The sequence below is a fragment of the Hakea prostrata genome, chromosome 8 (genome assembly GCF_041222555.1).
Source record: "Hakea prostrata isolate BN-2017 chromosome 8, UWA_Hpros_2, whole genome shotgun sequence".
NCBI lineage: Eukaryota > Viridiplantae > Streptophyta > Magnoliopsida > Proteales > Proteaceae > Hakea > Hakea prostrata.
The window spans coordinates 2429389-2442860 of record NC_142607.1 but is presented as its reverse complement, the minus strand read 5'-3'; the positions used below and the strand labels follow the sequence as shown (position 1 = coordinate 2442860).

The following is a 13472-nucleotide window of genomic DNA, read 5'->3' as shown; positions in this document are numbered from 1 at the left end:
TTGAAATATGTACATTTATGTGCATAATTATTCTTCTTCTGACTTGGTGATTCTGTTTGCTGATAATGGGAAGCTTTTATGCTTGTGTTTGTCTTCCCTCCATGTTTTCATTTACTAACCTGCATTTTATGTTCTAACTTTTTCTTTTGTTCTGCCATAGGCTTTTACATACTTGGATGAGGCCCATAGCATTGGAGCAGTTGGAAAAACAGGACGGGGTGTCTGTGAGCTCTTGGGAGTTGACACTGCAGATGTGGATATCATGATGGGAACTTTTACAAAATCATTTGGTTCATGTGGTGGTTATATTGCGGGGTCTAAGGTTTTACCTCTTTTCTTCCTCAAAGTTTGACATGCCTACAGTACAATTCGAGTATTGTTATTGGCATTGGTTCAGTTTATCAGTTGCTAATATTTGGTCAGATAATGTCTGATACGTACTTTTGTTGCCCATTCCATACTCAAGCCATATCTTGCCGTTTGTAGGAGCTTATCCAATATCTGAAATACACTTGCCCTGCTCATCTTTATGCAACATCTGTCTCGCCAGCTGCTGCCCAGCAAATTATATCTTCCATAAGGGTTATTCTTGGAGAGGATGGAAGTAGTAGAGGTACTGGATTAAAATGACATTTCTCCCTTGAAACTTGATAAATTTAAATTGTGGCTATGCTGTGAGGCTTGAAACATTTGTGGTTTATTTTGTAATGACTTAAGTACGTCTCCTTTAGTTTATTTTGTTGTGACTTGTGTTGCCTTTATTTCATATAGGGGCTCAGAAACTTGCACGTATACGCGAGAACAGCAACTTTTTCCGGTCAGAACTTAAGAAGATGGGCTTTGAAGTTCTTGGGGATAATGATTCTCCTGTTATGCCAATAATGCTTTACAATCCGGCCAAAATTCCTGCCTTTTCACGGGAGTGTCTTAAGCAGAATGTGAGTCAAGCACTTTACCAGATTTCATTATGGATTGTTTACTTGCAGTGTTATGTTGGCACATAGACATCCAATCCAGCAGACATTTTCTTGTGATTGCTGTCATCTTTTTTCAGTTAATCTCTAGGGGAACACTTCAACTGCCCTTCCCCCACTTCTCTTTCTCTTTTGAGTGTTTTCTATTTTTATTTCTGTCAGTCAGTGACCCTAAAATTTTTTAGCTGTAGTTCTCTGTTACATTGATATTTTTGATACTTGCTTTAGTCAATATCAGTTAAAAATTTTGTGTTTTGCTGACATTAAATGTTGATGTGAAGGTGGCTGTTGTGACGGTTGCTTTCCCAGCAACCCCACTACTGTTGGCCAGGGCTCGTATTTGCATATCTGCTTCTCATACTAAGGAAGATCTAATCAAAGCTTTACAGGTAATCCTGTCCGGAAATATGGTTGTTTTCTTCTTTCTTTCAGCTACATATCTTATAAGCTGTGTTCAGTTGGCAAGACTGGTAAAAGAAACACAATTATGTGGGACCTTGGAATTTATACTTTATGCTGTTCCTTTGGCAAGAATATTAATGCAGGCCCTGTTTACAGTTCAGTTTAAATTTCGGTTACATTTTAGTATGGTTTTGGTTGGCATCATGGTTTCTGTGATTATCTATACATCAGATATGTACTTCCCCCGGTTTTTACTGAAACCATTCTTTGTAGACTCAGTGTGTTAGTTGTTGCTGGGTAAGAAAATCATTCCCCTGCCCTTCCTCATCATCTCCAACTGATCCATCTTGAAGTCAAAATTTTCCATTTAGTGTTTAGCACCTGTGTTTCATTCTTCCTCGAATGTCACTACCATCATCGCTTCAATTTTGTGAGGAAATTGCGTAGAACCATAAAATTGTTCCTATAGTCACTCCGCACAACAGATCTTAAACAATCTTGCCTTAATGGCAGAAAATTGACCATTGATGTCACTTGTAACCTCCTGCCACTATTATCAGATTGAGAGTTGTTACTGGCTGCTGTGGTTACAACTGGAAAACAACCAAAACTGTTTCACAGCGTCACACTTGGCCGGGTTTTTTTTTTTAACTCTATATTCTGACCCTAGATATGCTAACCGACCCAACTGTGACCCTGACCCTGACCCTACTGAGCTGGGATGGACCAAGTCAGGCACTCAGTTGTGACTTTTTACTTTGACATTGAATGACCATGATCATGATCATAGAACAACAAAACAATCCATATTGATATTGTTGACTTGCATTTACTAAAAGTATTTACATGGTAGTTCGACGGGGTGGGCCACCTGACCAAGTCAACTGCTCGACCTTGAGCCTGGGACCACCTTAAACTGGCCTAGAAACTTTGAGCCCAAACCTTGTTTGAGCTTAGGACGGATTGAAGTTGCATGCCTACAAATAACATCTCCCTTCTAGGGTAACATGATGTTTGTGAAAACAAGTCAACGGGGGTTTGCTTGCCAATTTTTCCCTAGTGTAGCAATTGAGGCTGATTTGGATAAATTACATGAAGAAACTTTGAGGGAGGATCTTCTGAGGAATGTGAGTTTCGACAATCTCATATACTGTTGTGACCTGAATAATAACCCCTTTTTTCTGTTCTAGGTTATCAGCCAAGTTGGTGATATGGTGGGCATAAAATACTTCCCTGCGGAGCCTAAAAAACAGCAGCAAGAAGACAGAGTGAAGTTTGACTAAATAGATGAAGTCTGGATGGGAGAAAATCTTTATTTATTGGAAGGTGATTTTGGCTTCAACCATGCCTTTACCATTTGGAAATCGGGCTAGTTCGTGGTTTGATCCCCTTTGGATGGTCTGGCTGAGTTCATATGCATTTCAAACGGGCTAACATAATTATTTTCTGGGCGCATTTAGTGCAGTGTACATTTGCTGTAGTTGTTTTTCAATTTGGCAGGGGTGGGGGGTTGGTTTGGGTTTGGTTCTGTATTGGTCTTTATCATGGATTCCAAGTTACTGTTGTCATACTCAAGCGTTGTCTTCTTCACCATCATTATTATTATCATTATTATTGTTTGTATCTAACCAATATCTACGTTTGTCGATCGATCTTACTTCCCTTCGCAAATTATAGAAAGAACTGCAACAATGTAGTACGGGGAACTGCTCCTGGAGTAGGGGCCAATGCGGGCGAACTATCCCCTTTTATCGTACTCAGTTATTGTAAAATTTTCTCCGACCTGATTGTGTGTGTGGTTTGGTCACTTGGTGAGAGCTTTTGAAAGGTTGCTGCAGGCCTGCAGTATCAAATCTAGTGGGTTTTAATTCCCTCAACTGAAGTACTCATATCAAAACGTGGGTTCTTCTGTGTTTGAATCAACTAAACACATTTGTTTTTTCGGCTAAAAACTAAACATACTTTGATGTTTGATCTAAGCGTATCGACGAGGGGATCACCTTGAATGAATTTGGTTTTCGGTTAAATTGAGATTTTCAATGCTTTGCTGGTGGGACTTGTGTTAGACTGCGAGTTAGGGACATTGGTTTTATCTGTCAATGGTTATATGCCCATCTCAAGTGTCACTGGAAGAAAGAAATAACGCGTATCAGAGAACTCTAGATGAACCTGCGGATATCCAAAGAATAGCATCCAAGCCAACCAGGCAACCACCACGAGGAAGCCTCAGGGGAAGATCGAATGATTAGATTTTCGCTTCTTAGAATATCACCTCCTGAATTGGGCTTATTTTCAATTCGTCATCAATCTAAACTGATTAAAAGAATCACACGACGTGGGTTCTCAGCGCAGTGCGCTCAATTGGCCGATGACTCTGGGAATTGCGGTTGCTCCACCGTCTTGGAGTTTGATTCTCATAAATACGCTCGGGTGTTTCAGGATTGCACCGGCAATGGCAATGCGAAGAAGTTGGGGTTGGGAATCCACTGTGATGTTCTTAAGAGGGGGAACTGGTTGGATCAGTTCGCATGGAACGTTCTTCTTAACCTGTATATAAAAGAAGGCCTCCTTGCCGATGCCCGAGCATTGTTCGATGGAATGCGGGAAAGAAATACTATTTCATTTGTTACCTTAATTCAGGGTTATGCACAATCTCTCCAATTCGACGAAGCAATCGACTTGTTCCTCAGGCTTGGTAGGGAGGGCCATGAGTTAAATCCCTTTGTCTTCACTACAATTCTGAAATTGCTTGTGAGTACGGATTCTGCAGAGCTTTGTTGGCTAATCCATGCCTGCATTATCAAACATAGCCATGATTCAGATGCTTTTGTTGCAACTGCTCTGATTGATGCCTATTCAGTGTCTGGACTTGTCGATGAAGCTAAGAAAGTATTTGATAAAATCGTTGAGAGGGATATGATTTCTTGGACTGGGATGATAGCTTGCTATGCAGAAAATGAATACTTCAGTGAGGCTTTGGAACTCTTCTCCCAAATGAGGAAGTCCAACCTCAAGCCAAATAATTTTACCTTCGCTAGTGCACTTAAGGCCTCCGTTGGCCTTTCTTCCTTTGACTTCGGCAAGGGCATCCATGGATGTGCCTTAAAAGCCCGGTATGAGCTGGATCTTTATGTGGGTTGTGCTTTGCTTGATTTATACAGTAAGTTTGGAGATATTAATGATGCTCGGATTGTTTTTGATGAATTGCCTCAGAAACATGTGATTCATTGGAGTTTCATGATAGCGCGTTATGCTCAGAGTGATCGAAGTGAGGAGGCCCTGAAGCTATTTTTTCAGATGACACAAGCCTTAGTAGTTCCTAATCAGTTTACATTTGCGAGTGTTTTGCAGGCCTGTGCAACCATGGAAGCTCTGGTATTGGGGAAGCAAACACATGGACATGTTTTGAAGGTTGGACTTGATTTTGACATTTTTGTTAGAAATGCCCTTATGGATGTCTATGCTAAATGTGATATCCTTGATGATGCTAAGAAGTTATTTGTGGAATCGCCAGAAAGAAATGATGTGACTTGGAATACATTGATTGTGGGGTATGTGCATCTAGGATATGGAGAGGAGGCTCTGAGACTCTTTTCTGATATGGCTAATGATCTAGTGCAGCCAACCCAAACTACATACTCTAGCATTCTTCGTGCTTGTGCAATCTTAACAGCGTTGGAGTCGGGTATTCAGATCCACTGTTTGACTGTAAAAACAACCTATGATGAGGACACAGTAGTCTGTAATGCTTTAATTGACATGTATGCCAAGTGTGGGAGCATTAAAAATGCCCGTTCCATATTCGATGCTATGAGTAAAAGAGATGAAGTTTCTTGGAATTCTATGATCTCAGGATATTCCTCACATGGTTTAAGTGAAGATGCTTTGGGGATTTTTGAGAAGATGAGGAAAACAGAAATTAGACCCACCAAGATTACCTTCATAGGTGTTCTGTCAGCATGTAGCAACAGGGGTTTGGTGGATTGGGGCCAGTCTTATTTTCACTCCATGGCTAAGGACTATGGCATTATGCCATGCATAGAACATTATACTTGCATTGTATGGCTGCTAGGACGTTCAGGTCGTCTTGATGACGCTCTAAAATTGATTGAGGAAATTCCATTTGAACCTAGTGTTATGGTGTGGAGAGCATTGCTTGGTGCCTGTGTAATACACAAGAATATTGAGCTTGGAAGATTTTCTGCACTACGGGTTCTAGAGATGGAACCCCATGATGAAACAGCACATGTGTTATTGTCAAATATGTATGCCACTCTTAAAAGATGGGACAGGGTAATTTCCATCAGGAGATACATGAAAAAGAAAGGAGTGAAGAAAGAACCAGGCCTTAGCTGGATTGAAAGCCAAAGCTATGTTCATTATTTTAGGGCAGGTGACAGATCACACCCTGATATACGGATAATTAATGGGATATTGGAATGGCTGAGCTTGAAGATTAGAAAAGAAGGGTATGTTCCCAACCGTAATGTTGTTTTGCTTGATGTTGAGGAGGATGAAAAGGAAAGCCTCCTTTGGTTACACAGTGAGAGACTAGCCTTAGCATTTGGGCTCTTTAGAACACCCCCAGGGTGTCCAGTTCGTATCATCAAGAACCTCAGAATATGTGCAGATTGCCATGCTGCAATTAAGTTGATATCGAAGGTAGTTCCGCGTGAATTCATTGTTAGAGATATGAATCGCTTTCATCATTTTGAAGATGGTGTTTGCTCCTGTGGTGATTATTGGTGATGCATGATTGTGCACTGAAGACAGAAAAAATCATCTGGACTGAAGTGCCAGCCCATTGCATGGGTTTGATATTCGAAGGTCGGAGAGGCCTGTAACTGTGATTCTGATCGCAACGATATCATACAGAATGAAATGCATGAATCAAAGCAGAAATAGACTTGGAAGACCAATCAAGCTCGAAAATGACCACCAAGGAACCACACCAGAAAGCTTATCCCCTGTTGTGTTACTCCAATGACAATAAAAAGACTCTAAAGTGAGTTTGAGGTGCAATTTTATTCAGAAGTTTGTAGCTTTGTTTTGAAGAGCTCCTTATCCTTTCATGATCAATCTTTTCTGCCACATCTTTCCTTTTGTTTTGCTGAATTATACTTCCAGTGACTTTTTGTAATTGGCAATATAGATCACAAGGGGCGGTCCTTGATTTCTTATTAGCCATTCCAACTGCTTCATGAATACTCCTCAAATGCATAGAGGAAGAATTTTTTTTAATATGATCAACTAAATTGGTTTCTGATGCAGATGAACCACATAAACAAGTAGATGCCTCAACCTGGGTTCTACATTTACCTAGGGTTTGCAGCATCAGATGAATATTGGCCCCCCCTCCCCCTGTGTGGTTGACTCCTTGAAGAAATTTTCAGCAGGTACCTGCAGTACTCATGTTTATGGTGGTATGCACCTTAATTCGCAAAATGCAGTTATTTCATAAATTTTGGATTTCAGCTAAAGTGCTCAGGCACCACCAGATTGCATACTGAACTGGAGGAATGTGTAGTAAAATTTGTTGGAAAGCCTGCTGCCATAGTTAATTTTTGGGATGGGATACTTCACAAACTCAGTGATTCTTCCTGTGTTGACTGGGAAGGTTTCTGTGGTTTATTAATTTATATAAATTCATACAAGAGGGTTCTTTCATTACATGGGCATTTGGTTCTAACATTCATAGGGTGGTGATATACGATAATCTACAGGGAGATTTGATAATTAGTGATTCCTTGAACCACAACTCAATTGTCCATGGTGCTTGGGGCTCAGGGCCACGATTAGGGTCTTTCTTCATAAAAGTAAGTTTGTAGCCTAAGACTCCAAAATTAAGGATCCAGTTTTTTTTGTCTCGAAGTGTTTTCCCTCATTTGAGCTTTTCTTTTATGTTCTTTTCAGCACTATCACACTTGGAGGATGTCTTAAGAAAACAATTTGCTGAGGGACAACCCCGGACACACAGACCCTGGAAAAAGATCATTGTTTGTCGATGGAATCTACAGCATGGAGGGGGAGCTTTGTAAACTCCTGAGATTATAAAAGTCTGCAAGAAATACAAGGTTGTGCCTATTTGAAATGGTACCCTTTTTTTTCTCTTCCCTTTAGTCTCATCTGTTTTTGTATCTTGTTATTAGGTTCTTTGGAGTTGTAACTGTATTTTGTGGGCTAGAAAAATGTGTTGATTCTTTGAAAAAGCATGATGAAATACTTAATGGAATAAAATCTCTTGCTGAATTCTCCAAGAAAAGCCCTTTACTAATGATTTTTTTTTTTTTTGGGGGGGGGGGGGGGGTGGGTGTTGTTTCGGGTCAACCTTGGTAATGGTCAGTTGAATTAGAAAAAATATACAATGGGAAACTCTATGTATGTATGTGATATTGTCTTTAATATGTTGAAAACTTAACCTGTTATGCTGTAACTGGATCTTATTAACTATCTCTGATGGAAAAGGAGAATGAAAGTGACATTCTGATGTTCTCCTCATGGATTGAAAAAACTTTATGAACTTGGTTGAGGTCAATCTCAAGAAATTTTCTTCAGATTCAGCGTATAACTGCCATCAATCTTTTACAATTGCACTGAGCATTTCCTTTGGGGACCTTACTAGAAGTCTAGAACCATATAATTTTCGATACTAGTCAATTCCATCAGAAGACATCTAAGAGCCATATTTGATATTGCTCGAGTGCTTCAGTTTCTGGAAACTGATGAATGATTAGAAACAGTAGGAATGATTATTAATTTTTTTTTTTTTTTTTTTGTGTGGGGGTGGGGGTGGGGGGGGGGAAGTGATTATGTAGACTTGTAGGGGTAATTTTCGGATTGGAAATGAAACTTTCTCTAACTGAAACTCTCAGAATCAACCAGCATATGAAGCATGATTTTTTCAAAACATTTAAAGTAACTCTAGAGAGAAGATGGATCATCCGAGAAGATAAAATGCTAGAATTAAGGTTCTATTTGATCATGGTAAACTTAAGCTAATTTTGTGAATTTGAAAATCCTAAGGTTGTACAAACGTGGGTCCTAGAGACGGGACGGGACCCCAATCTCATGATGAGGCAGGCAGCACATCACATGTTTTATTTTCAAATATTTATGCCACTCTTATATAACGGGACAGCCATCGGGAGATTACTTGAAACGGAAATGAGTGAAGAAAGAACTAGGCCTCGCCGAGTCGCCTCATGGATATGATTGAAGGCCAAAGCAATGTTCATTATTTCAGTGCAGGTGACAAGATCACACCCTGATGATACATATATTGGAGTACTGGCTGAGCTTGAAGATTAGAAATTAAGAAAGGGTATGTTCCCAATCGTAATGTGGTTTTGCTTGATGTTGGGGAGGCTGAAAAAGAAAAGCCTCTTTTGTTTACGCGGTGAAAGACTAGCCTTAGCTTTTGGGCTTTTTAGAACACAACACCACAAGGACACCACCAGGTTGAGTGTGTTCAAGTATTTAAGTCCTACTCAGGACTAAAATATGGTTTAGGTATTTGAGTTATACCCAACGTTTGACATGTCGGCGAAATGTGGCGTGTCACTGGCTGCCGGCACGGCGACATTTTACCGACATGTCAGCGACTTTTGGTAGGGTGTCGATGAAAATTTGACTTTTGGTTTCATGGGGGTATTTAGGGTCATTTTGGCCTGAATTTTGTTGTGTAGCTTAATTTGAAGCCATTAAATACACTGAAAATATTATTTTGGCCTAAAATATCAGTTAATCTAAAATACCTGGTAGACAAAAATTGGAAGTCTGCAAAACTCATATAAACTAATGTAAACATGCAAAGAGAACACAAATACACAACTAGTGAAGAGAAGTACTAAACCCTACAATTCATTATACAATTATGTTGAGTATGACCCATGCTTCACATTTTGTTTCCGATGGACATGGGGTTCCAAACAAAATTTTGCTAAATATCATGAGTTTGACGATATTGTTGAAAAATCAACTTTTCACAAAATATCGTCAATTTTTAGGTGATATATGGGATATTTTTGGAAAAGTTGATGTCGCTCATCGTTTTGTGTAGCCTATCATTGACATGACGATATATTGCCAACACCTTGTACCTTGGTTATACCCAACGGATGTTCTAATATAGACCATCGGATTAGTTACTACAATGGTGTAATGGGCCTTTGTGTGAGAGTTCAATTAACTGTAGAACCTAATGTTGTTTTATAAATAGTAGTCGAAAATAACAGTATGGATATTCCAACCTAAATACCCTCGATGTAATGCTTTAAACAACTTATGCTTAAACCCTAACTTTAATAGGAAGTCTGGAATTCCAAACTAGATACTCAGGGTGTAATGCTTTAAGCAACTTATGCTTAAACCCTAACTTTAATAGGGTGTCGAGTTTGTATCATCAAGAACCTCAGAATATGTGCTGATTGCTATGCTGCAATTAAGTTGATATCGAAGGTAGTTCCGTTCCGCTTGAATTCATTGTTAGAGATACGAATCGCTTTCATCATTTTGAAGATGGTGTTTGCTCCTTCTCCTATACTGGTGATTATTGGTGATGCATGATTTTGCACTGAAAGACACAAAAAAAATCATCTGATCGACTAAGGTACGTACATACCAGGCCATTGCATATTTGCATTCGCTTGGGTTTAATTGGTATTAATGGGAGGTTGGCGAGGCCTGTAACTGTGATTGTGATCGCAACTATATCGTACAGAACGAAATGTTTGAACCAAAGGAGAGATGGACTTGAGACCAAGGATATATAAAGATGATCGATCGATCGATCATCTCCAGCAACCTGAAAATGACCACCAACGCATCAATGCAATCATAAAGATGGCAAAAACCAGGAAGCTAGCTTATCCCCTTTGGCGTCCCCACTTAAGCTTTTGATCAGTTTTGACTCTTCTTCTTGGCACGCCTAGTGTGATCATCATGGTTCATCCCCACTGTGCACGTTCTTCCCTTCTCATGCCAGTGGCCCCTCTGCCTGAGTACGTGTTATTGTTTACGTATCATGGTCGTCGATCTTATTACACCAAAATGGAGAAGATCGATCGATTCTATATGCATCACACAGCAATTATTGTCTAGAGAATGACATCATTTTTCTTAGACGAGCAAAAGAAAAAGAAAAAGAAAATTCCACTACCACTTGAGATTTGATTGAGCCTTGTAATTACTAGAAGCCTAATTATGTCCTTAATTTGGGTTTTGCAATTGTTTTCAGTAAAACCCAATAATTATAGAGAGAGAAGAGATGAGAAGAGATCATGAGGGGTAAAGAAAGCGAACAGGAAAACCAGCTTTTGGGTTGGAAAAAAGAAGAGACATGCAACGGGTGCTTGATTGGATGATCAGGTCATTGATTAATTTTCTTCTCTAGCTTCTTAGAAAAAGTAAGCTAGCAAAGTTGTATATTGAAGACACGAGAGAATTCCGATATTAAAAGTTGAGACCAGATCAATGGTGTGAAGAAGCTAATTCTCTTGCATGCAGATGCAAACCAGATAGAGATGTGAATGGAAATTATTAGGTGGGGCTCTAGCTAATTCTCTTTTACACGATTTTGAAATGAAACAATGATACCATCAAGACATCACAACTCTCATGAGTGATGAGTCCCAGTGACACATGATCCAATGGCAAAAGCTTTACTGTTTTTCTTTCCTTCTCCGGCCCCAACGCTCCTACTGCTGGGAATTAGTAGAGATGGAGAGACACCTTTACATTGTTTTTCTTCTTCTTCTCTCTCTCTCTCTCTCTCTAAAAGCACGAGTCTCTATCACAACATTCACAAACGAAGCATCTGCTCTTGTCTATTTCTGCGTTTGCAGCACTACGTGAGTGTAGAGAGAGAGAGAGAGAGAGAGAGAGAGAGAGAGACTTATCTTCGAAGGTAAACCAACCAAGTGGTGGAGGATGGATAATGCTTTGTCACGTAACTCTGACGATTTGATCTCATCGAGTTCTCTCACTTTCTTCTTTTCTATACTACATAAATGTCAAACATAATTATCCACGTTCTCTCTTTTTATCTTCTCTCTTGTTCAGACTTGTTTCCTATACTTACTTCTAGATGACTAACCACTTCAATTTTCTCCCTTTAAATAATCTATGAATACAAATAAGGAAAATTTATATTTCCCTTATGTTTGATACCACACCCTAGGTAAAATGCTACAGAAAATCACAATAGATTTGGGTGCTGGATTAGCCAAATTGTTCTATATATATATGTATTTGGCACTCATATATATAGCACTACATATATGTTTCTATGGAGAGGATAATTGGACTCCATTAAGAGATTTGATAGATTAATATATAATTAAAACTTCCCCACAATGCAATGAAGTACAATTTCCTTCCAATAAGGTTTTTCTTAAAACTATTTAATATTTCTTGTTTTATATATATTGGGATTTTATATTAATGATATTCTTCACCCAAAAAACAAATGAATGATCTGCTTTTTCAGATAACTACTATTGTGATATATAGATTCCTCCCCTCTCTTTATGGGAATGTACTTTTATATATATATATTACTAAGAAAAACTCAATATGAATTTCCTGAAGCACTTATGAGAACAATATTAAAATAATACCATTAAATTAATCATAGGTACTCATCACTTGAAAGCATGAAAAGTGACAAAGGTTTAAGCAAACCATCCTTGTGTTCATGGCACTAGATTAGGTTTCATTGGTACAATAAAATGATTAACACACACATATATACGTTTTTATATTTTAACTACTAGCCTTATATAAGCAGGGGGATCTATTTTAAATTGTTTTTATTTTATTTTTAAACTGAGATTCATCTGAGCCAGTTTAAGCGTATTCATTTACATCATAAGGAGGACAACTTTATATATAATTGAAATACATGACAGAAGGTGTTGGTATTTGCCAACCAGGTCAACCCCTTGAGATTCTTAAAAAATATTTTACATGTGGAGAAGATGCGGGAAAGTGAGCCGCCTAATGAATCACAATATATAGTTAAAGAACATGACGAACAGATGTTAATCCATTATATTGAAAAGAAGCAATGAGCAAATTAGCCCAACAAACAAAACCTGCCACCTTAATTAACTAAATAATACATTATAGTCAATGACCAAAAATATTTCCATAATAATAATTTACATAATAGTTTACATATTTGACTCTTCCTTTGGTATCTTGTTTGGATTGTGGAGAGAGAGAGAGAGAAATGAGTGAAATACGACGTATCCCAACAACTGAATAATAGATATGATTGAGTTAATGCAGAGTTTTTCAACCCATAAAATATAATATGTATATTGATAATCAAGAACTATTCGAGTGACAATACACATCATATAAGTACAAGTCAATGTATGGATGCTGAAACTTGTAAATATCTTACACCAAAAATCAGTATATATGTCAGGTCCCCCTCTCCCATATTTCGTCCCTTATTTGAGAAATTATAAAATAGAAATCCATATGGATAGGAAATTAAAGGGTGGTTAAGTTGTAACAAAGATCCCAATTTTAGTAATGCTTTCATGCATGAAGGGTTATATATGATTCCCCCAGTTAAATTTGATTCGTGTTGGCACTTGATGGAAAAATAAATAAATAAATAAAATAGAAAACATATATAAATATCTTGACCTATTAGTCTCTTTTATTAATTATATAAAGGATTGGGTCATTTGGTTCAATATTCTAGTAATGGGGAGAGTTGACAATGGGTTGTTCTGGGGAGCTATTGTCCCTTTATTATTACGATGATGATTAAATTATAGGCTGCTTTGATATTGGGGTAATAATGATGTCAACCAAAAATATTGAATCCATCATCTATATGACTTTAAGTCATATGAGAGGTGGGATAAAAAAACAGGACTAAGGGTAGGTGGATATACACACCACTACTGCGTGGGTATTATAAGATAATTAATAATGAGAGCTACCGAGGAATCACACGACCCACTAAGAGTTCTATTTCTGAGTTATTTTATCAATATTTATATGGAGGTACCACATTCATTGTATAATAGAGAAGCGTTAAGTTAAGCGAACAATATTTGTTCTCTTCAAAAAAATGTG

General features: G+C 38.2%; 2 protein-coding genes across 2 annotated transcripts in view; both read left to right on the top strand.

The window, feature by feature from the left end:
* The window catches only part of LOC149006229 (long chain base biosynthesis protein 2a-like), a 4285-nt gene extending 1325 nt beyond the window's left edge, over positions 1–2960 (top strand). The window contains exons 2-6 of the mRNA XM_089165369.1: positions 161–322; positions 487–613; positions 772–938; positions 1256–1363; positions 2567–2960. Coding sequence (XP_089021495.1) covers positions 161–322; positions 487–613; positions 772–938; positions 1256–1363; positions 2567–2659 — 657 coding nt within the window. The 3' untranslated portion in view covers positions 2660–2960. The remainder of the gene's footprint in view (positions 1–160; positions 323–486; positions 614–771; positions 939–1255; positions 1364–2566) is intronic.
* Positions 2961–3287: 327 nt separating this feature from the next.
* LOC149006228 (Tetratricopeptide repeat (TPR)-like superfamily protein) lies at positions 3288–6745 on the top strand. Its single transcript, XM_089164734.1, has 2 exons — positions 3288–6381; positions 6648–6745. Exon 1 carries the CDS (start codon positions 3618–3620, stop codon positions 6123–6125), a length of 2508 nt encoding a protein of 835 aa, XP_089020860.1. The 5' UTR covers positions 3288–3617; the 3' UTR covers positions 6126–6381; positions 6648–6745.
* The last annotated feature ends 6727 nt before the right edge of the window (positions 6746–13472 follow it).